We start from the raw sequence: 23241 nt of genomic DNA on the forward strand, positions 1-23241 counted from the left end.
ATATTTTAATGTTTTATTTATACCTGTGATGGCAAAGCTGAATTTTCAGCAGTATTACTCCAGCTGTTCGCCACATAATAAAAAACTAAAAAATGTAACTGCAACTTTTTATCTCACAATTCTTACTTTTTTCCCTCAGAACTGTGACATATAAACTCGTAATTGCGAGTTATAAAGTTAGAATTGTGAGTTGACTTTTTTTCTCAGAAGTGCAACCTCTGTCACATGTATCGCAATCATTATCTATCTATCAATTGCAAATTTATATCTCACAATTCTGAGAAAAAAGTGCCAGATGTAAACTCACAAATCTAAGAAAAAAGTCAGAATTGTGAACTAAAAAGTTGCAATTACCTTTTTTATTTTTTTATTCTGTGGTGGAAATAAGCTTCCATAGAAAATAGCTCATAATTAATATGAGAATATTATGCGTTTAGGTAGTGCAACTGGTCTGAAACTGCTGGTGCTGCAGTTCTGCACCTGGATACTATTATTTAGACATTTACTATCTAATTTACTGTTAAATCATAACTACCAAACCAGAAGAAAGTTATACGCTACAGTATCAGTATCACACTTCTGCTTGCACGTGCCCATTTGTCAAGTCAGCTTTACCGATTTAGACTGAAACATTAATTGCATACTGTCGTTTTTTGTTTCTCTCACTTTCATGAGCTTTGTATTGTTGGCCTGGAAGACGTTTGCATCTCTGCTAAGCTGGTTCTTCAGAGTAGAGATAATCTTCTCATAGCGCTCCCTCTGTTTGCTGTTTTCCCTCTGGATATCTGTGTGCACCTTCACTTTCTCTACCTACAGTCAGACATCACACAAGCACGCTTCAGTGGAGGTTCAAACAGTCAGAATATGAATAATAACCCCAATGTCTTAATCTTACCACATCTGATGGCTGAACATAACATTTATGGAGCTCTCGAATGTTTTCCTTTAAACTTTTTGGGTCCTGAATGCATTCCACACATGTGTGAATGTCAGCTTTAAATCTCTGTACTAGAACCCCAAGGTCCTGCACCTGGAGAAGACAGCAGGACAGTCACTAGTTTAAAAATTATAGTGAACTAATGCTCCTATTAAGGTAATAATAAATAAATAAATAAATAAACAATTTACAAAAATAATTAATAATAAATAATACTGTTATATGGAATCTTAAGCAAACTTCAAAATGAACATTTTCAAATTTTTGTAGAAATTACATAATTTGTTGCCTAAATTCACTTTTAGTACTAATTTTATAGTATTTTTTTAGACAAATCTGTATAGAATATATACAAATTGTCCATTTATCGGTTATTGACAATAGCATGTAAAAAGTACTCAAAAATTATACTAAAAGTATGGATACTGAATGAAAATTTTACTTAAAGCTGCAGTCTGTAAGTTTTGTCTCTTTGTCGCCATCTCTGTTTGAAACCTTCATTTGCACTTATTTGCAGAATTATCATCTTTACGTGAGAGAAAGAATTTTTCACTATAAATTTCATGTGAACAAGTAAGTAACATGTCTGCCACTTTTGCTACCAATGGTGATTAAATCTGACGATCGTTTAGCTCGTATCATATAAAACCGTGCAAATTATTAATATTGTTATACTTTGTTCTCAAATTGTTAATGTTAATAACATCAGCAGTGCATGCATGACTATGTGTATTTAATGTGTATTAGCGTTACCTGTAGATTTCAATTTCTGTATAGTCTAATCTCTAACGTTAATTTGTTTAACAAGTTTAATTATTTAATTATTATAATCAGGCAAGAGCTTTAGTACCCACATTAATATTAGATAAGCTTTCCAGCTCTTAAGTGGAAAAGCCTGAAAACGGACGCAGGACGCAGTTTGTTTGGATTGATTTCAAATATCAACAGTTTCTCAGAAATCACTTACTGCTCCTTAAATTAAAAGTATCTAGTCAAAAAAATCCTTGAGTGAAAGTGTAAAAAGTACTCAAAAATTATACTAAAAGTATGGATACTGAATGAAAATTTTACTTAAAGCTGCAGTCTGTAAGTTTTGTCTCTTTGTCGCCATCTCTGTTTGAAACCTTCAGTTGCACTTATTTGCAGAATTATCATCTTTACGTGAGAGAAAGAATTTTCACTATAAATTTCATGTGAACAAGTAAGTAACATGTCTGCCACTTTTGCTACCAATGGTGATTAAATCTGACGATCGTTTAGCTCGTATCATATAAAACCGTGCAAATTATTAATATTGTTATACTTTGTTCTCAAATTGTTAATGTTAATAACATCAGCAGTGCATGCATGACTATGTGTATTTAATGTGTATTAGCGTTACCTGTAGATTTCAATTTCTGTATAGTCTAATCTCTAACGTTAATTTGTTTAACAAGTTTAATTATTTAATTATTATAATCAGGCAAGAGCTTTAGTACCCACATTAATATTAGATAAGCTTTCCAGCTCTTAAGTGGAAAAGCCTGAAAACGGACGCAGGACGCAGTTTGTTTGGATTGATTTCAAATATCAACAGTTTCTCAGAAATCACTTACTGCTCCTTAAATTAAAAGTATCTAGTCAAAAAAATCCTTGAGTGAAAGTGTAAAAAGTACTCAAAAATTATACTAAAAGTATGGATACTGAATGAAAATTTTACTTAAAGCTGCAGTCTGTAAGTTTTGTCTCTTTGTCGCCATCTCTGTTTGAAACCTTCAGTTGCAGTTATTTGCAGAATTATCATCTTTACGTGAGAGAAAGAATTTTTCACCATAAATTTCAGGTGAACAAGTAAGTAACATGTCTGCCACTTTTGCTACCAATGGTGATTAAATCTGACGATCGTTTAACTCGTATCATATAAAACCGTGCAAATTATTAATATTGTTATACTTTGTTCTCAGATTGTTAATGTTAATAACATCAGCAGTGCATGCATGACTATGTGTATTTAATGTGTATTAGCGTTACCTGTAGTGTTAATTTCGTCACCTATTTTTAATTTAGTCTTAGTCTTAGTCTTGTGCCAAATGTCCTTGTTAGTTTTAGTCATATTTAGTCATTCACATATCTTTTTTTGTTAGTCAAGTTTTAGTCGACTAAACGTCTCGTCATTTTAGTCTAGTTTTAGTCAAAAGAAAACTCAAGGTATCTTAGTCAAGTTTTAGTTGACTAAAGTCTTTTAATTTTAGTCTAGTTTTAGTCAAAAAATTTTAGTCTTTTTTTAAAAATAACACATTATTACTGATAAACATTTCAGTAAAAAAAGTGTTTCACATATCTCAAACATTGGTTAAATGTCATAATTACCTGACAAAATACACTTGTTGAAAGATTTTTGTTGAATGCAAATGTTAAACGTGTCTGGTTTTCAATTTCTGATTTAGGAGACACATTCACAAATGATTAACCTGTTCTGAAGAGTATTTTATTTTAACCAACACAATTCAAAAGCTAGCATGTTGTCGTCGCTCATCACTCGTGTTCGCTTTGGGTGTTGTGTGTTCAGCAGTTTCGTGTTGCAGCCACAGGCGTATGAGACCTGTAAAGCCTCGTTTACACTGCATGCGTGTGCGGCTCGTTACGGCTGCGACGCGGCTACCGGAGCTGATACACGGCCACTCTAGTCAATGCTTGTGTTTACACCAGCCGCGCCGCAGTGCGTTTGAGAAGCGTCAAGGCTTAACTTGAGCAACAGCGCGAAGCCGCGAACTCGTTCTGAATATTTTAAAGGCGTAACAGCTGATGAAAAAGCAGAGACGATTGTAGACGTTTTCGTCTTGTCTTTTTTCGTCAACAATAATGCATGTTAATTTAGTCTTAGTCAGCGTTTTTGGACAGTGGTGCAGTCTTGTCATTGTCTCGTCTTAGTCATGAAAAAAAAGGTCGTTGATGAACATATTTCGTCTCGTCTCGTCTGACGAAATTAACACTAGTTACCTGTAGATTTCAATTTCTGTATAGTCTAATCTCTAACGTTAATTTGTTTAACAAGTTTAATTATTACAGCTGCTGTGAGAAAAGGCTATAAATGATCAACCACTTGCAGCATCTTCATCATAGACTGTACAAGATCCTCACGTGCCATATAGCCTACTAACTGGGACTTGTTCTTTATGTAAACAGATGTGATGTAATGACGCAAAGACGAACGGCTGCATGCTCAAATTTCCCACGGAAACTCACCAGTACCACTCGAATTAGAAAACACTATTACAAGCTTACCGTTGTGAATTGGGCTAAGGTAAGGAGATAGTGTTGAACACTGGCTGGTATATTTTTAACCAAAAAAAGTTACAGACTGCAGCTTTAAAGGTGCATTTCTGAGAAACACTGCTAAAAGTGAACCAAGCAGCACAACAAACTTGTAGCCAATCAGCAGCAGGAAGCGTATACGCTCATGATGGGGGAGGAGAGAGAGTGACCAAGAGGGAGATTTGAAGAGAGACTGTAGAAAGAGAGATGGCTGAGAAACATTACAAAAGAGAAAAGGTCAGAGGCATATCACTGGAAAATGAAGTGTTATAATCAGGCAAGAGCTTTAGTACCCACATTGATATTAGATAAGCTTTCCAGCTCTTAAGTGGAAAAGCCTGAAAACGGACACAGAACGCAGTTTGTTTGGGTTGATTTCAAATATCAACAATTTCTCAGAAATCACTTACTGCACCTTAAATTAAAAGTATCTAGTCAAAAAAATCCTTGAGTGAAAGTAAAAAAAGTTACATTTTAAATTGTACTTGAGTAATAAAAAATAGAACTATAGGAAAAAATAAAGAGAGAAGAGTCACTTGTTTAAGCATTTCAAATCGTTTTCTCAATGCAAAGTAAATGAACTGCATAAAATGTTCTGTCAGGAGGAAAAACAAAACATGCAATGGCACAGAGGTCAAAAACATCCACCTAGTGTATGTTTACATAGAACAACAAAGAATGAGTGGACTAACAAACTAAACATATGGGCCAAAAATCATGCAAACCACGCTCAGACCCCTGAAAAGTGTGAAAACACCCTTAATGTATTAAGTCTGTAAAATTCTCAATGACCGAACTTATTTTATAATTCTTTTATAATTTCTGACTTATTAAAGGTGCCCTAGAACCAGCTCTTACAAGATGTAATATAAGTCTAAGGTGTCCCCTGAATGTGTCTGTGAAGTTTCAGCTCAAAATACCCCCTAGATTTTTTTTTTAATTAATTTTTTTAACAGCCTATTTTGGGGCATCATTAACACTATGCACCGATTCAGCGCATGGCCCCTTTAAATCGTGTGCTCCCTGCCCCCCGAGATCTCGTCGATAATACAGTGCATTTACACAGCTAATATAACCCTCAAATGGATCTTTACAAGACGTTCGTCATGCATACTTCATGCATGCATCGGATCATGTGAGTATAGTATTTATTTGGATGTTTACATTTGATTCTGAATGAGTTTGAGCCTGTGCTCCGTGGCTAAAGCTAACATTACACACTGTTAGAGAGATTTATAAAGAATGAAGTTGTGTTTATGAATTATACAGACTGCAAGTGTTTAAAAATGAAAATAGTGATGGCTCTCTTGTCTCCGTGAATACAGTAAGAAACAATGGTAACTTTAACCACATTTAACAGTACATTAGCAACATGCTAACGAAACATTTATAAAGACAATTCACAAATATCACTAAAAATATCATGATATCATGGATCATGTCAGTTATTATCGCTCCATCTGCCATTTTTCGTTGTTGTCCTTGCTTGCTTACCTAGTCTGTTGATTCAGCTGTGCACAGATCCAGACGTTAATACTGGCTGCCCTTGTCTAATGCCTTGAACATGGGCTGGCATATGCAAATATTGGGGGCGTACATATTAATGATCCCGACTGTTATGTAACAGTCGGTGTTATGTTGAGATTTTCCTGTTCTTCGGAGGTCTTTTACACAAATGAGATTTACATAAGAAGGAGGAAGCAATGGAGTTTGAGACTCACTGTATGTCATTTCCATATTATTCAACTATGCCGAGGTAAATTCAATTTTTGATTCTAGGGCACCTTTAAAGGAAATACTTAATGTTCTAAATTAAAGTAACAGTTAGTTCACAGTACTAACACAGTACTAACCTTCTTCATTTCTTTGTGTAATTCTTTGTCTTTGGTTTTCAATTTCAAGTTCAGTTCATCAATTTTCAGTTCCAGTTGTGTGTTCGTCTTATGGAACTCCTTCAACTCTCCCTCCATCTGAAACACACTCGCATCTTTTTATCACACTGTGTTCAAAACACTTACCTGGTTTATGTAAAATGACTGTTTTTATTTACATCTGACAATGTATTCCGGGTTATTTCCTTAATAATTTTAAGCATCTTTGCAACTACATGTCAACAACCAGTCATTAGTAGACGTTAGTAGATGTTCTGCTTAATATCTTCTAACACTTTATATGTAGATGCCCCCAACAGACATTTATGTAACTTTGCAAGTACACGTCCACTTTTTCTACTAACCCTAACAGTCTACTAATATTCTAGTGATAGTTAGTTGACATGTAGTTGCAAAGTTACTTATAGTTAGTAAAGTCTAAAGTGGACTATTGAAAACTATTAAAGTGTAACTGTATTCTGTGACACTTCATACAACAATCATGTTAATCTTCAGGTTTGGCAATGCATAATAGTGTAATAGTGCACAAAATGATATGGCTCAGGCAGAAAGAGCTGAATAAACCATGACAGGTTGAAGGGATGAGACATGAAACATATGCTGTAAAACACCTCCTGCATCTGCTCCTTCAGCTCTTCGATTTGACTCTCTTTTGGTGCAATCTCCTCCTCCATATATTCAGCCCTGTGCTTCATCACTTCGAGTGATTTGTTAAGTGAGGTATTCAACTTATTTAGATCTATGATGCTCTTTTCCTGTTGAGACAAAAAGATTTTCCTTTCATGTACAGTTCCTCAGTAGCTGAAACTTAAAGAGATAGCCAAAAATGTACCCAAAAATGAAAATTCTATCTTTAATTACTAACCCCTAAGACTTTTGTTCATCTTCGGAACACAAATCTTTTTGATGAAATCTGAGCGATTTCTGTCACTCCATAGACAGCTACGCAACTACCACTTTGATGCTTCCAAAAGTTCATAAAAAGATCGTAAAACGAATCCATATGAATTGCGTGGTTAAGTCAACATTTTCTGAAGAGACGCTGAGTTAATTTGTGAAGTTTATCTGATTAACAAATCACATAAGAATCATAAACTTTTGTTGGTCACAGAGCTGAGTTTTCAGCAATAATTCAAAAACCAGTGAAAATATCCTATTGAGGAGTAATGGGTAATGATCCAGGGTGATGCTAACTTACAGATTGGCCTACAAAATGACATAATTCCTTCAGCACTCTATTCTTATTAAAACCCAAATGAGCATGATAGATGTACTACTTGGAGCAGCTCCTATGACTTTGGAGGGTGTGAAATTCATAATTTGTAATCTGTCTACAACTGTTTAGAATGACACACGTTGTTAAAGGAACAGAAATAAGGAGGAAAATAAAAAGACTGAAAAGTGACAGGAGAGTTAATGTGAATTTTAGTTCTAACCAGACATGACCCTGAGTCACTTGATTTCTACAGGACTGCATCTGATAGCTCCGCCCATACTGTAATCTCACGAGAAACAAAGTGCTGCTTCCCTTGAATGCTAATCAACAAATGGACGTGGACGAGGAGAGACTGACTGTGATTGTGTCTTGTCATTCAGAATGATCAACTTCATCACAGACAGACAAATTCCTTATTACAACATGTAATGAAAAGAGCTATGCACTGTAAATTAAAACTGATTTGACTTGCTTTTCCTCATGTCATTATGAACAGGGTGCATGTGAGCTCACCTTGTTCTGCATAATTTCATCTTTATTCTTAATTTCGGCCTTCAGCTTAGTGATGTCGTTCTCCAGTGATTTGATCACCGCCTGCAGCTTCTGCACTTCCTGCTTCACCTTCTCAATCTCCAAGTTCCTGTTATCAATTTCCTTCTGCAGGACATGAAACTATCCAACACAACCCAACCTACATAAGATTCAGCTCACTGCATATATGTTGTCTTTTATACACAGTACATTTGCAGTGATGAACTCAAAACCAAATTATAGTCACTCACCGACTTTGTTGTGGTATCTAATTCCACTTTGAGCATAGAGTTGGCTTTTTTTTCTTCCCTAAAATTTTGCTCATATTTCATGCGAATGTCATGGATTTCAATATCTGCGTCCACCTCCTCTTGCTTTATGTATTCTTCAAATTCCCGAACCCGCTGCTGGGATACATTCTGAAACTGCAAGGTGGAAAGAAAAGGGCAAGGTATTATTCTGTTCGCAAATTTCAATATGTTCATCACACAAAGCAATCTAAGACTTGCAATATAACAACAATCACACATACGGATCATATGGGGATTTTTTTGTTTTGTTTTAGAGGTTGACAGCTGTTATAGAAATATTTTATGTCAACATGAAATGTACAGAAAACGCAGACTAAGGATGCTCAGGTCCATGACCATGTAGACTTACCCAAAAAGTGCTTAACACACTAAGAGTCATATGATTAGCTTAGATCATTACAAACCAATCACCAGAACAAATCAGTGAAGAAGACATTGATTTTTACTCAACTGTAAGACTTAAATGTGCATTTATCTTTCTATCCATTGAGACTCACTCGGTTGTTGTGACCAGTGACCTCCTGAAAGTACTGTAGTACTGTATTGGTACTGTAGTATTGTGTTGTATTATATTTGGGACGGGAATTACCCCGAAGGTACTGTAGTACTGTGTTGGTACTGTAGTATTGTATTGTATTATATTTGGGACAGGAATTACCCCAAAGGTACTGTAGTACTGTATTGGTACTGTAGTATTATATTATATTATATTCGGGACGGGAATTACCTCAAAGGTACTGTAGTACTGTATTGGTACTATAGTATTGTATTATATTATATTGACAACTGGAGGTTGTTCGAATTGACAAACAAAAAAAATGCGTAGAAAAACAAAAAGCTCACAAGAAAAAGCATACACTGACTATAACATAATCAGTTTTTAATATTGCATTGGTTCTCTCTTGGTTTTGCATGTGTTCATAATTTCTTTGTATGGCAGCCTGGCCAAAAATTATGACTCTAAGCACAACTATGTTATTAATAATAATAATAATACATTTTAATAATATTTCAATTAAGGGTAAAGATGTCAATTTTCCTATATGCTAGACAGCACCATGTTAAAGGTGCAGTAAGTGATTTCTGAGAAAGACTGTTGATATTTGAAATCAACCCCCCCCCCCAAAAAACAAAAACAAAAAACAACAACAACAAGAAAACCACACACACCCCTTCCTTTACATTGCTCTGCCCCTAAAATGCACAAACATGCAATGCAAGAGTGGACCCTTCTTTTTTCAGTGATATTCCTGATTTTCTTTTCTCTCTGTCAACACTCACTCTTTCTACAGTCTACTTCTGATTGGCTACAAGTGTGTTGTGGTGCTCAATCTGATCCTCTTTCAACAGCTTTCTCAGAAATCACTTACTGCACCTTTAATGAAATTTTTAAGAAAAATGTTATTTTCTAAGCATTGGTAACCCTGCTGAAAAATCCAACATAAGGTATGTTTTGCATCCTGGGACCAGCATGGGAAATGGGAGGGCTGGTGCTATAACAGATCAGTTTTGCTTGAGAAGAGACTGACTATGCTGGTCCACCAGAAGAACCAGAGCTGTAGCTCTTACCAACATAATAAACCAGCCTGGACCAACATGGAATTCATGCTGGATTATGCTGGATTTTTCAGCAGGGAACGTGGCATAAATGTTCGCAGTTGCCTTTACCTGGTTCAGCAGCTTCATCTTCTCTTCCAGCTTGGCCTCATAAGACTGCATCATCTCCCCCAGGGCTCGGGTCTTGCTCTCCTCCATGCTGTGCAGCTGCTGCTCACATTCCTGCTGAACGTTATGAAGCTTCAGTTGTAGCTCCTGGTATTTCTCATATTCCAACATGAGCTTCTGGTTATTGGCTGACTCTGTGAAGAGCACCTTCAGTTAGCCTGGATAACTCTGAGAGGGGAACCAGCTGGTTCTGAAGATGGTAAACTGGTTTACATTACAAGCACAATAGCATCTTTATTTTAATTCAGTCTTGATTTAAGTTGTCATGAGCTTGTCAATAAAACATTACAGATAGGAATCTTCCCAAAACTTTTAGACCTACATATACCAACAGAAATGCTACGAAAAAAAATACTTTATGAAGCATAGAAATTAACAAAAAAACCAAACTAATTAATAGAAAAAAACTAACAAATTAATAGAAGAGTAGAAGCCTAATTCATATAAAGTCAGAAAATATATACTCTTAAGAAAACATGTTCTGTAAGGAAGAACAAAGAATATTCCTTGATTATTCAACTCTTGGATTCTTTATTATTACTATGTTTCACATTTTAGAATATCAGTGAAGTCTTTAAACCTATGAAATAACACAAATGGAAAAAATTTTAAAGTATCATATATCAGTCACATTCATTGACAACCATATAAACATTCACAATGCAATCTAGATAGTCAGATTGTTGACGATTCTGGAATTTTGGTCAAATACAGGCTATTTTCGCTGTGTATAAAAAATATAAAATACGTTTCAAATGATTATTCATATTTGTAAATATGCACTCTACTGACAAGACAAGATCATGTAGCTGTTGTGGAAAAAAGTAATAAAGAACATCAGTCACAGCAGCAATTGTTCTCTACCATGTTTAAAATTTATGGCCCGCCCACCTCAGGAACTTGGGTATCAAAATTATCCCTGAGCATCCCAGTGGTAAATACGACTTGAGAGGATAATTTCAATTCATGTCCAATTTTTAACTAGTAAACTCGTATTTACCGATTTCAATAGCATGTGACGGCAGCATAAACTAAAACAAATAAAAATCAAGACTTATTGTAAGAATTTTCTTATTATAATTTGCTCCCATGGTTTTGAGAAACATATTTACTGTATATGAGAGAATTTTAAAAGTGTGGAAAATCATGGAAATGTCTAGTTTTTTAGCGGAAAAATGATATTTGTGCATACAATACATTAAAAACAAAGGGTAAAAGGCCTTATCCAGAAATCATGAATGACTGGAAATGTCATGTAAATTCATTGGAAATAAAAAGTGTAAAAAGTGTGAAGCCAGACATGCATTCAGTCAATTATGAAATTTAATAATTTATAATTATTTTATTTAAATATTTGAATATACCCCTAGTTTCTATAAATAAAAAAGTTTGAAAACCAGAAGCTTTGTCATTACAGCATAAATATCTTAGCCTTGAAATACTGTCTTGGACAATGCTGAGATCCACTGCTGTGACTGGTAGTGTTATCATTTATCATTAAGATTGTAAAAATGAATAAAATGTTTTGTTTACCTATGTCCTGCAGCTCTTTATCATGTTTCTCTAAGATTTCTGACAGAGCTTTAACATGGGCGGCTTGCTGTTTCTCTTTTTCTGTTTTCATGACCTGTAATGGAAAATTAACTTTTTAAGTTTAATAAGCCATTTGTGTTATGAAATAGGAATGTTTTGGGTTTCTTGACACTGACCTCTTTCTCTGCATTTAGTGAACTGATCTGTTGGTGACATTTTTCAGTGAGTTCATTGATGTAGTTCTTGTAGTTAATGTCCATGAGGCTGAGCTGGTGCTTGTTATACTTCTGGAGCTCATCCACTCTTGTGCTCAGGTCCAGAATCTTTTTATTCTGCAAGATGGTTCAACACAAAATGAGAGGAGGCTGTAGTTGCTCTTGTGGTTTACAGAGGGACGTGTTCATTTTGCAATTTAGCTTCATGATAAAATATTTCCTAAACTTTCTCTTAAATGCCCTGTTTTATGCAGTATTAAGATGGTTCAAGAACACAATTACTGAGCTTAATATCTGTCCATTTTCTGAAAAAAAATATCCTCAGGTTACCTTTTCTTCAAGGTCTAATTTAGTGACGAGGATCTCTTCTGTGTATATTAATTCCTTCTCTCTTTTCAACCCTTGTCCCTCTTTGTCAATGATTTTCCAGATGAAAAGACAGCTGTCTTCTGAGACTGTTAGGAGGAACTGGTCATCAAAAGTGATAACCATCTATAAACAAAACAATAAAGACATTAATGAAAAACATGCTTGACTTCTAACTAGGAACTCATAGGAAACATAATTCCAATGAATTTTAGCAGTGCAAACCTTAGTGACAGGGCCAGCATGGGCCTGGTACTCTAGCCAGTCATTCTGGAGAGGGTATTTGATGGCCCTCACCGTCCCAGTGGAGGTTCCAATGAAGATTGCTCGTCCTGAACGAGACATAGCAACAGTGGTGCAAACCACATGACCTGAAGGCACTTCCTTAAAGATCTGCAGAAAAAATATTAACACACAGTTTTATATCAAGGGATCATTGGTGGTTTTTGTTTAATCCAAAAGATCCAAATATGCTGTGCCACAATTGTTCACAAGAAATTCAATTCAATTCAATTCACATTTATTTGTATAGCGCTTTTCACGATACATATTTCAAAGCAGCTTTACAGAGAATGCATGTCAACATCACAATTTAAAGAATGCAGCTAGCTAATAATGTAATAATTTAGGCAATTAATTTACAATCACTGTTAGCAGTTTAACTGAAGGTAGAAGCAATGAGTTCCTGGAAAAATGAATTTCATTAACAATAATTAGGATATAGAAATTGGGCAATATGCATGTTGATCCAGTTAATTGCGTCTTCTGAAGTCCTCGCAGGAGTTGGCACTGACTTAATATGTCACATTTCTTATATGTTAATATATAAGAAATGTGACAACCATTTGACTCCACTGATGTCAAACCTGGTGCAATGCGCTGTGAGGTGATATATTTAAAGGTGCACTATGCTTTATTTTCGGAAAAAATTAAATATGGACTCATACAAAAATAATGGCTCTCAATCATTACCTATGGTCCACCAAAAGTGTGTGGTGTTGTTTGTGTCTACAGAGACATTGCCCTGTGCCTGTATTATCATACTTTCTTTTTGAATTCCTGTGCTCGGGACAGTTCTGGGCTGCAACCTCTGGCCAGTCGGTGTGTCGCCCCAGCCAATTACAATGCCCAGTGCAGGTAAGGGCAGAACTTTAGAGTCTGTGTCTGAAGCTCAGGAAGCTCTGCTATGTTGTTGTGCCTCGACACAAAAACAGTTCACTAATGTCACTATAGCCTTGTTGCCTGCTATCTGTGATTTAACAGATTAAGCACTGTAATTACGTTTTTATGACAATGCCAATTTTGCAAATGGAGCTTGAGGTCAGTAGTTTTAAGTTTTAGAGCCATGACAGTCAAGTTAATCAATATGCCATTTCATGTTAGAGTTTTATTGGCTAGTCAGTAGATGTAGGTCGTAGCAGCAAACACACTGTGAGATGATCATGCTAAATTTCTGACACTGTTTATCTCTGGTTGCAAGACCGTGACAATGCCTGTCTTTGAGCCTCTCTGTATGGCGTAGAACCACAGTTTAGGAGCCATGACCACAGAAATTGCCACATTTGGTCATCTTTCATCTGGTAAAGCCTAAAATCGCACAATGTGTACTGGGCATAACTGAAAATCCTAAATAATGCACCTTTAAATATGCAATTTTTCTGGTGAATTTTAGCCTTTTTCTCAAATAAGGCTTTTGTATAGCTTCAGAGGGCCCTAGAATATGGTACATGAGTAGTGAAAGATAGAGTTGCCTCATACAGCTCAACTTAATGTCCTTGTCTGTAATTTTCCACTGATACCCCTTCCTTCAAGAAAGAATCCGGTGTCTGAAGCACATGTGAAGTACGCCAATCCCATTGGCAGTCCTATGATGTCACATGGAGTGCCCGTGTGTATAAAAAGGTGCCTGCATTACACGTCATCAGCATTGTTGTCTTCAGGAAGCTGCTTTGTTTGTGTGTGCGTGTGAAGACGGAGTGTGTTCGGCTCTCGGGGGAGCTGGATGTACTCAATGTGATGCATTCCCAGTGGGGAATGACTTGACACTCTTCTCAAAGGAATTAGAGGCTTAAAGAAAAGGCCTTTTCTGTGTTATTGGCCATATGGTGTTCCCCTTTCATAGGACTGTCATCAGCCAATAGGATCGGCATGATTTCACACATGCTTCAGACACTGGACTCCGCAGGACATGTCCCTATAGTGTCAGCAACTGATGCAGCATCTTGTTCGCTTCACATAATAAATAAATTCTGATATATATTGAAAACCGATTGAAAATCCTGGATTTAAAAGACTTAAGGTAAATCTATACCAATATGACTCAAGTTCTGTAATATAGTGAATAAAAGTGGTTCTGAGCTGTCAGATGTGTCTTTTGAGACTGCATTCATGCGCTTACCTGACTGTCTTTGATTTCCTTCAGAGTGCAGTCTGTCCCAACAGCAAAGAATGTCTTTGCGTCAGGGGAGATGGTGACCCCTGTGTAGCTACAGGTCTTGAGCACGCTGTCGGACTCTCGGGTACCACTGAGAGTATTCCACTCGTACACGGCCCCATCCATGCCACATGACACAAGACGACTGTCATCTGCACTGAATGCTATGGCTCGCACCTAAGCCACAATAATATGGACTGTAACATTGTTTAAAGAGCCAAGTTTTAGGAAGGCAAAACTGTGGATTTCCTTCAAAATATCATATTTCACATAAGAAAGAAATACACATATGTTTGGAACAACAATTTTAGGTCAACTATTCCTTTTAAATTTCAGAAAATATACTTTTTCATTGTGTCCCTTCAGATTCAGGACGTCCTCAAATGTGGTAGTAGAGTAGATGTTGATCACATTTCCATTGACAGCAGCAAACAAGTGGCCCCCATTGCTGAACACACACTGGGGACAAATGTATGGCCACCACAGTCATTCAACAAGGTGTACAGGAATGTGATGAATGAGAACAATGCTCGCTTTATATACATGAATGAATAGATAAGAGACGCACCTCACGGCAACTGCGTACAGTGAACTCCTTCAAAGTCCTGATATCATCGATGAGCAGAGTCATGAAACGGAGTTTGTCTGAGAATCCCACCAGGATGTAGAGTCCAGTGGGGTGAAGAGCTATGCTGTAGGCTTCCTCCTGGAACTCCTTGTACATCTCTAAATCACTGGACACACAATCACTCTATTGGATATATCCAACAGTATTCCTGCTAATGACACCTGATGGAATTTAATAACTTTTATTTGTTAAAATGTACTTTTCAAGGCTGTCAAAGTTAACTTAAAATATTAATTAAATATGTTAGATGATAATTACATTTTATTATAAGTATTAATAAGTTAGAAATACACTAACATTAAAAAGTATTTCAGTAAGGGGTCAGTAAGATTGTTTAATGTTTTTGAAAGAAGATTATTATGCACACAAGGCTGCATTTATTTGATACAGTAAAAACAGTAAAAAAGTTGAAATATTATTAAAATTTAAAATGACCCTTCTATTTTAATGTATTTTAAAACTGTGCTTATGTATTTTGCAATTTGCTTAATGGCAAGCCATTACTCCAGTCTTCAGTGTCACATAATCCTTCAGATGTGCTAGTTTGATGTTATTTGACTAATGGAAAGTTCAAAAGAACAGCATTTATTTGGAATACATATTTTTTTTGTAACAATGTAAGTCTTTACTGTCACTTTTGACCAATTAGATGCATCCTCGCTGAAAGTTTAATTTCTTTAAAAAAAGAAAAAAAAGAAACAAGAAATCTTACTTACCCCCAAAAGTTGTAGTGTGAATATTTATTTATTTATTTTTATTCATATTCATTTTTTATTCATATTTTTATTCAGTAAGAAACAAAAACTGTTTTTTTGTTGTTGTTTTTTTTTTTTTTAGAAAATAACATTTTAATGATTTGTTTTAGTATAGAGACAATATAAAACCAATTCATTTATTTATAAATAATCTTGACTTTATAATACAGTCGTATTATATTTTTTCTCCCACAGTATAAATGAGTCTTTGTATAATTTACAGAAATATACAGCTGATTTTATATTTTAGCAAGGGGATCCTCACAAGGGTGCATCTTTTTTGTGGGTCCAAAACCCACAAAGTGTGAAAACCCCTAAAATTGCATTTGGTCAGCAATGTTTATGGAATTTGTATGTTTATGGATTTGTTTGCAATGTTTATGGAAATCTATGGTAAGATTTACTAAGACACAATTTATACAATTATAGATGTGGATATTTTCGCAAAGTGACCATTATCAATCATCATATTTTAATATGATTAAAATATGATAAATTGTAAATATTGCTCTTACTAGAGAATAAAGAGCCAAAATGAAAACACTGTCTCTTTAAACAAAACTATGAGACAAACAATGCTTTAAAGCTCACTATGAGAGATAATTTTAAAAAAGCAGAAGAACACAACACTTTGTCTCTTTAACAAAGCTAAACATACTTGGTCTCAAAGTTCCAGATGCGCACTGAGTGGTCCAGGGAACAGGTGGCAATGAGCGGTTTGCGGATGCAGGTGGACAAACCGGTGATAATGCTGGAATGGAACGATTGAGACAGGTACTCAAAATGAGCATGATCACCCTGATAAAACAATGGGAAAAAAGAGCTGAATTAGTCATTACTGGTATAATGAATAAGTACAGAACTGTGTTGAACATCTCTTTTAATACACTAGATCGGGGAGTTCTATTTTATCCCGGTCAGTACGCCACCATATGGGTCAACATTGTACCAAATAAGGTCAGGAGGGGAAAGTAGTAGGACCATAACCACAGGAGACAGGAGAGTTAAACTTGATTCTTTTTTAAAAAGACTGACATTGTGATATGACAACATGTACACCAGTCCCTGGAACCAAACATTAAACCAAGCCAACAAGTATGTACACCTTGAATGAAAAACTAAGTGTTTAGGGACTTATGCCTTCTCCCGCTTGCAGGACAGAGAAAGAAGTTTTGACACAGCCTGGCCTAGCAACAACTCCCCAAAACAGACAAACAGTTGATTTCTCAATCGTTCTCTTTCAATGAAACCTGTAAACCGCATTCACCAGTTCTAACTCTACAGCGACAATAACTCTATAACTACTACAATTAAATGGATTACCCCACACATTTTCATGTCTGTTCTCTGCGCGCAGCTTAGAGGGAACATTGCCTCTAAGTGGTACAAAATGAGCCAATGGGAATTGGCCAGTGAGATTTAGATGCCCAGGCCGCTGCAGGCATCGGGCTCGAGGGAACCCTCCACCATGTCCCAAGCGCTCGCGGTTGGATGACTGGTTTCTGGGTGCGGGGAGTGGTTCTCAGCCACGTTTTTTCCTGGAAGTGCACGAGGATGTTCAGAAGACCTTGGGGATGCACAGCCTCCCCACGCCACCCTGCCCCGTTCCTCACGGGACACTCGGAGCCATGTGAGTGCACTTCACTCACAGCCTCTATTTCGGGACGCTCTGCCTCCCAGGTTGGGCCATAGGTTCAGCGGCATCCTGTACACCTCAGTGGCATGCACAGACGCCCCTGTCCTGTGGGCAGAAATTGCGGTCCTTTTAACCTGTCCCTCCAGCCCAGATGAAGTCGGGGGTTTTACAGCCCTTACTTCATAGTACCCAAGTAAGGCGGAGGGTTACAGCCAATCTTGGATCTGCATGTCTTGAATCGGGCCCTTCACAAGCTCCCGTTCAAGATGCTCACGCTGAAATGCATCCTCACGTGCGTTCGTGCCCAGGATTGGTTTGCAGCAATCGACCTGAAGGACGCGTACTTCCATGTCTCGATCCTCCATAGACACAGACCATTTCTATGTTTTGCGTTCAAGGGTCGGGCATACCAGTACAAGGTCCTACCCTTTGGGCTGTCCCTGTCTCCCCGTGTCTTTGCCAAAGTCACGGAAGGAGCCCTTGCCCTGCTCAGGGAGGTGGGCATTCGCGTTCTCAACCATCTCGACGACTGGCTTATTCTGGCCCAGTCCCGAGATCAGTTGTGCGAACACAGGGACCTGGTGCTCTCGCACCTCAGCCAGTTGGGGCTTCTGGTCAACTGGGAAAAGAGCAAGCTCTCCCCCATGCAGAGTATTTCTTTTCTCGTTGTGGAGCTGGACTCGGTCAACGTGACGGCGCATCTCTGAACTGCCTGAACTTGTTCTCGCAGAAAACAGCGGTTCTACTGAAACAATTTCAGAGGCTCCTGGGGCATATGGCATCCGCAGCCGTGGTCACGCCACTCGGAATGCTTCATATGAGACCGCTTCAGCACTGGCTTCACAACTGAGTCCCAAGGTGGGCATGGCACCAGGGCCACTCCGTGTAGTCATCACACCGTTCAGCCCGTGGTTGGACCTTGCTTTTCTATGGGCCAGAGTGCCCCTAGTACAAGTATCCAGGCATGTTGTTGTCACAACAGATGCCTCCACCACCGGCTGGTGTGCCATATGCAGTGGGCATGCTGCGTCGGGCTCCTGGACAGGACCCCAAGACAGTGGCATATCAACTGCCTCGAGTTGCTAACAGTACTCCTTGCCCTGTGCCGGTTTCGAATGTTGCTGCACGACTGGTCCGGATAGACAACACATCGACTGTAGCATACATCAATCACCAGGATGGTCTGCGATCCCGTCGCATATCGCAACTCGCCCGCCATCTCCTCCTTTGGAATCACCACCATTTATGTCCCAGGCGAGCTCAATCATGCGGTTGACATGCTCTCACTACAGCTCACGTTCCCGGGGGAATGGCGACACCACCCCCAGGTGGTGCAGCTGATTTGGAGCCAGTTCGGGGATGCACAGGTAGACCTGTTTGCCATCCACAAATCCGCTCACCTGTGTCTTTCCCTGGGCGGCTTTGCTCAGCCCTGTCTCTGGACTGTAGTGTTACTCCCTGGTTAGGTAGGTCCTACCCCAGAGATTTCCATATGTGTTACTGCCCCACCGGTCAGTCCATATGTGTATTCCACACGCCACCTCCCTTCGGGCAGGGTGTGGTCTCCGTAACATTCCCCTCCATTGGACTCTGAACGCTTTCCTGGCATTTTGGTCATGTCTGAAAAAACATGGAAATTGACTCTGTGGTTGCACCTGTATTGGGCATGCTACGGCTTGCCAGCATCTGCTTCCCTAACACTCGTAACGTGGTTCAGTGGCTATGGCGTTTTCTATTGGACCCCATTATGTCAGTATCAACGTAACGTTGAACGCGACTGACTGAATGGGAACGTCTAGGTTACTATTGTAACCCCCATTCCCTGAAGGAGGGAACGAAGACAATACATCCCCTTGCCATAGCCCTGAGTCACCGCTGAATGGCCGGGTACCTACTCGGCTCCTCAGCAAAATATAAATGGAAGTGAGAATCTCACTGGCCAATTCCCATCGGCTCGTTTTGTACCCCATAGAGGTGATAGGGCTCCCAAACATGACCCCATTACGTCAGTATCGACGTAACGTCTCCGTTTCCTCCTTCAGGGAACAGGGTTACAATAGTAACCTAGACGATCAAAATGCAGGAGAAGAAGAAAGATGAAACAAGCAACAGATGATTACTCACGCAAATGTAAAATAAAGCGATCATCAAACATTTAAGAGCATATAAATCAAAACTGCCTAATGTTACTGAATGAGGACTATGAAGCTTTGGGGGTGTTTATTGGACTCAATCTATTCCACCTGTGTTTGATCATCGTTCTCAATCCCATCTGGATGTAGTATTTGACAAAAATGCAATTTTCTCAGTTTTCTGTTTAAAATTTTTTTTTTTAATGAAACTTACCCACATTTAAGTGTTGATAAAAAATTATTAATGAAGCTAGAATAAAATGTTTTTAAAATGGAAAGTTAAAGTTAAAGTACAGTTAAATGTGTTTAAAGTGCAAAAAAAAATACCTAAATATAATATATAAAAAGTGTGATATTATGTTCACTTAAAGAAAACTTACAAGTATACTTGCACTAAACTACTAGTTTACTAGAGTATATTTCAAAGTGTACTTTCATATACTAAAAATGTACTGCTTAGGGATGTCCAGATCAGGGCCGGGTCTAGGGGGGGCTAGGGGGGCATTGCCCCCCCAGAATTTCCTTGTGCCCCCCCAAAAATGTGCAGCCAACAATAAAAATGAATATGCCTACATAAACATTAAAAACGTCTTATCTATTGAATAAGGATCGGCCACTTTAATCACAGAAAAAAAAGTGAATATTATGCTTATAATGATATTTAATCTCACAAAAATTGACTTAAAATCCAAAAACATGCGAACTGGGAAGTAACGAACATTAATCAGAAAACACGTCGAAAACAAGTGTACACCTAATCTTCAAGCAAGTAGCCTAAAAAAAATATCACAATGAGGATCACATCTGCATCAGCCGAACATATTTTCTGCATGCTGAGATAGCTGTCAGCGAACATTTCCTCAGTAATTTCGTTAACAATGAATAATTTGAACATTATATCCAGGGGCGGCGCTAGGGGTGGGTTAAGGGGGCTGGAACCCCAAATGTTTTTCCAAAAGCCCTGAATCTTTCAGGTTTGAGGTTTCTGTGCTGCGTGTTTTAAAGAGAAGTGCATCCGAAAATACAATGTAGACTGAGACTCTATATCACAACTAAAAAGATGTTTGAGCCCTCTTTCATGACCAGGTACAAGTCAATGCTGTTTCTTTGTTCCATTTGCACTCTGTACATGGGTTGAAGCTCTCAGTTTTGAGCTTCCAAAGTGCACCAGACTGATGCATTTAACCTTAAAATACACAAAAATTTCTTACCGGGGGGGCATGCCCCCAGACCCCCCTAGATGATGGTATATAATGTACATTTTATGAACTTTAACCAAGAATACTACAAAAAACACTCCTTTCATGTCAGTAAATTAAAATGTCATTGGACAAATATAGATTTCGGTTAAGCCCCGAATGTTTACAATGTCTGGCTCCGCCCCTTATTATGTCCATAAATAATTCACATGGCCTACATAGCCAGTACAAATTAGGCTATAGCCTATAATTTGTTAGCCACAAGACGATTCTTGATGAATCAAAAAAACAAAAAGTTAGCTATGAATATTAGCCTAGAAAATGCTGCCCTACCAAAATTTGTGATTGCCCCCCCAGTCCAGCAAGCCTAGTACCGGGCCTGGTCCAGATCCGATCACATGATCGGAAATCGGGCCCGATCACGTGATTTCAGACTCGATAGGAATCGGACGTTACCTCCCGATCAGGACTCGGATATATAGGGGTGCAACGGTTCTCAGTAAAAAATCGAACCCTATGGTTCTCCACTTACGGTTAGGTACGCACTTGCACCGCGGTCCATCTCGAATGACGACGCATCTATTGGTTAATATGGTTTGTTTAAAATAGCAACGTGGAAAACAGACAGACAGAGTTCAAATAATGTATGTTTCAGTCGATGGATGCGCAAAACGTTACAACAACGATAATCAGAAAACGTGGACAAAACAGTCGCTCTTTGTAAACTGTTAACTGCGAGTGCCGTCTGCTCTAATGTCCAGTCATTTACGCCGTCATCGCCCGGGTGTTGATACAGGTGAGACCTGAACAGCACACGTTGCTGTCTTTGTTTAAACTAACTCATTTAAGCCTTGCTGATTTAAACCTTCAAGAACAAGACGCGAAAGAGAACTCGCGCGCGCTGTGAGAAGATTTGTGTGCACTCATCCGAAGCGCGCACACGCTTATTTCAGTCAGCGCGCAAATACTGAGTTCTCTTTCAAGTCTTGCACTTCAGCGGACAAATTCATACAAAAATTATGTCAACATGCCCGTCTTAGCGAGTCGGTTATGTCTTAAGTGAACGTATATTAGTCGAGAAAGACAGCGCATGTGTAAGAGTATATGTACTGGATCGTGCATGTCTTATAGGGAAAAAAACTATTGCTGCTGCCTGTTTTTAATGTTAAATCAAACAACAAATAACAAAGAAATCACTCACTGCTCTTGACTGAATAGTTTTTGTAACTTCAATAATGATTAATCATTATTTATTTTATACAGTAAAGATAATATGCAGTGATATTTTATATTTGATTACTATTTGATTACTGTTAGATACCTGAAAAACCTGAAAAGCACTGTTCCTGGATCCTGGATCTGTTTTTTCGCTCTTCTTTATTCTTTTTCATGTATTATAGAAGTATCGGATCGGGACTCGGTATCGGTAGATACTCAAAATCAAATGACTCGGACTCGGACTCGAGGGCAAAAAAACGTGATCGGGACATCCCTAGTACTGCTAGTATTAAAATAGTAAGCTACTAGTATACTTATAAGTTTACTTGTAGTACAGATGCAGTACAAATAAGAAATGTAGCTGTGAACTAGTTGTGTACTTAAAGTTTACTACTGTTACAATTAAAGGTATACTTCAACTGGGCCAATTTAGTCCCAAGCGGTATTAAAATAGTACACTTACAAGTTTACTACTAGTACATTGATACTAGTATACTTACTACATAAAGTAAGCTTAAATAATATACTTGAACATTACTTTAGTATACTTGATCAAATTAACTTGAAGTATACTTTGTTTTCGTAAGGGTAATCCATATGAATTGAGCAGTTTAGTCCAAACTTTCTGAAGAGACTTGATTATATTGAAAAGATTATATTGAAAAATTTTCATTTAGGCTTTTATTCACATATAAACACTGATCAACAAACATAAACAGAAGCTCAACCGAACCTGCTTCACGTGTGAGAACAAACCTCTTGCGGAAGCTCAAACGTGCTGCGTAACACACAAGAATGAACCTCATTGGTTCTTGCATGCGTCAAGCAAACATGCTTGAGCTTCCGTTTACCACAACTGATGTGTGAGTTGATGAATGCTTATATGTGAGTAAAAGCCTAAATTCAAACTGTTCATCATATAAAGCAATTGTGTCTCTTCATAAAATTTGGACTAAATTCATATGGATTAGTTTTACGATCTCCGGCGTGATGAATACGATCCTCAACTGGATGGAACTGAAATAAATACTTTGAATGTTGCGATCCTATCAGATTTATGATAGCAACCTGATTCGTAACAAAGCAATGTTCGCCAGAGGAGAACTGGCCCCCCAACTAAGCCTGGTTTCTCCCAAGGTTTTTTTTCCTCCATTTTAACACCTATTTGCCACTTGTTTGCCACCTGATGTCACCTGTTGGAGTTTGATGACACCACTGT

At 37.9% G+C, this 23241-nt stretch overlaps 1 protein-coding gene across 1 annotated transcript in view; it reads right to left on the minus strand.

Annotated features, from left to right (window-relative positions):
* Positions 1-23241, minus strand: part of cfap57 (cilia and flagella associated protein 57) — a 29850-nt gene that overhangs the window by 697 nt on the left and 5912 nt on the right. Inside the window, exons 6-20 of the mRNA XM_048163081.1 lie at positions 16496-16635; positions 15023-15188; positions 14800-14913; positions 14419-14631; positions 12246-12413; positions 11985-12146; positions 11616-11771; positions 11440-11533; positions 9850-10040; positions 8122-8295; positions 7853-8011; positions 6735-6878; positions 6085-6201; positions 896-1030; positions 667-810 (exon numbers count right to left, since the gene is read on the minus strand). Coding sequence (XP_048019038.1) covers positions 667-810; positions 896-1030; positions 6085-6201; positions 6735-6878; positions 7853-8011; positions 8122-8295; positions 9850-10040; positions 11440-11533; positions 11616-11771; positions 11985-12146; positions 12246-12413; positions 14419-14631; positions 14800-14913; positions 15023-15188; positions 16496-16635 — 2277 coding nt within the window. The remainder of the gene's footprint in view (positions 1-666; positions 811-895; positions 1031-6084; positions 6202-6734; positions 6879-7852; positions 8012-8121; positions 8296-9849; positions 10041-11439; positions 11534-11615; positions 11772-11984; positions 12147-12245; positions 12414-14418; positions 14632-14799; positions 14914-15022; positions 15189-16495; positions 16636-23241) is intronic.

Source organism: Megalobrama amblycephala, linkage group LG17, assembly GCF_018812025.1.
Source record: "Megalobrama amblycephala isolate DHTTF-2021 linkage group LG17, ASM1881202v1, whole genome shotgun sequence".
NCBI classification, from domain to species: Eukaryota; Metazoa; Chordata; class Actinopteri; order Cypriniformes; family Xenocyprididae; genus Megalobrama; species Megalobrama amblycephala.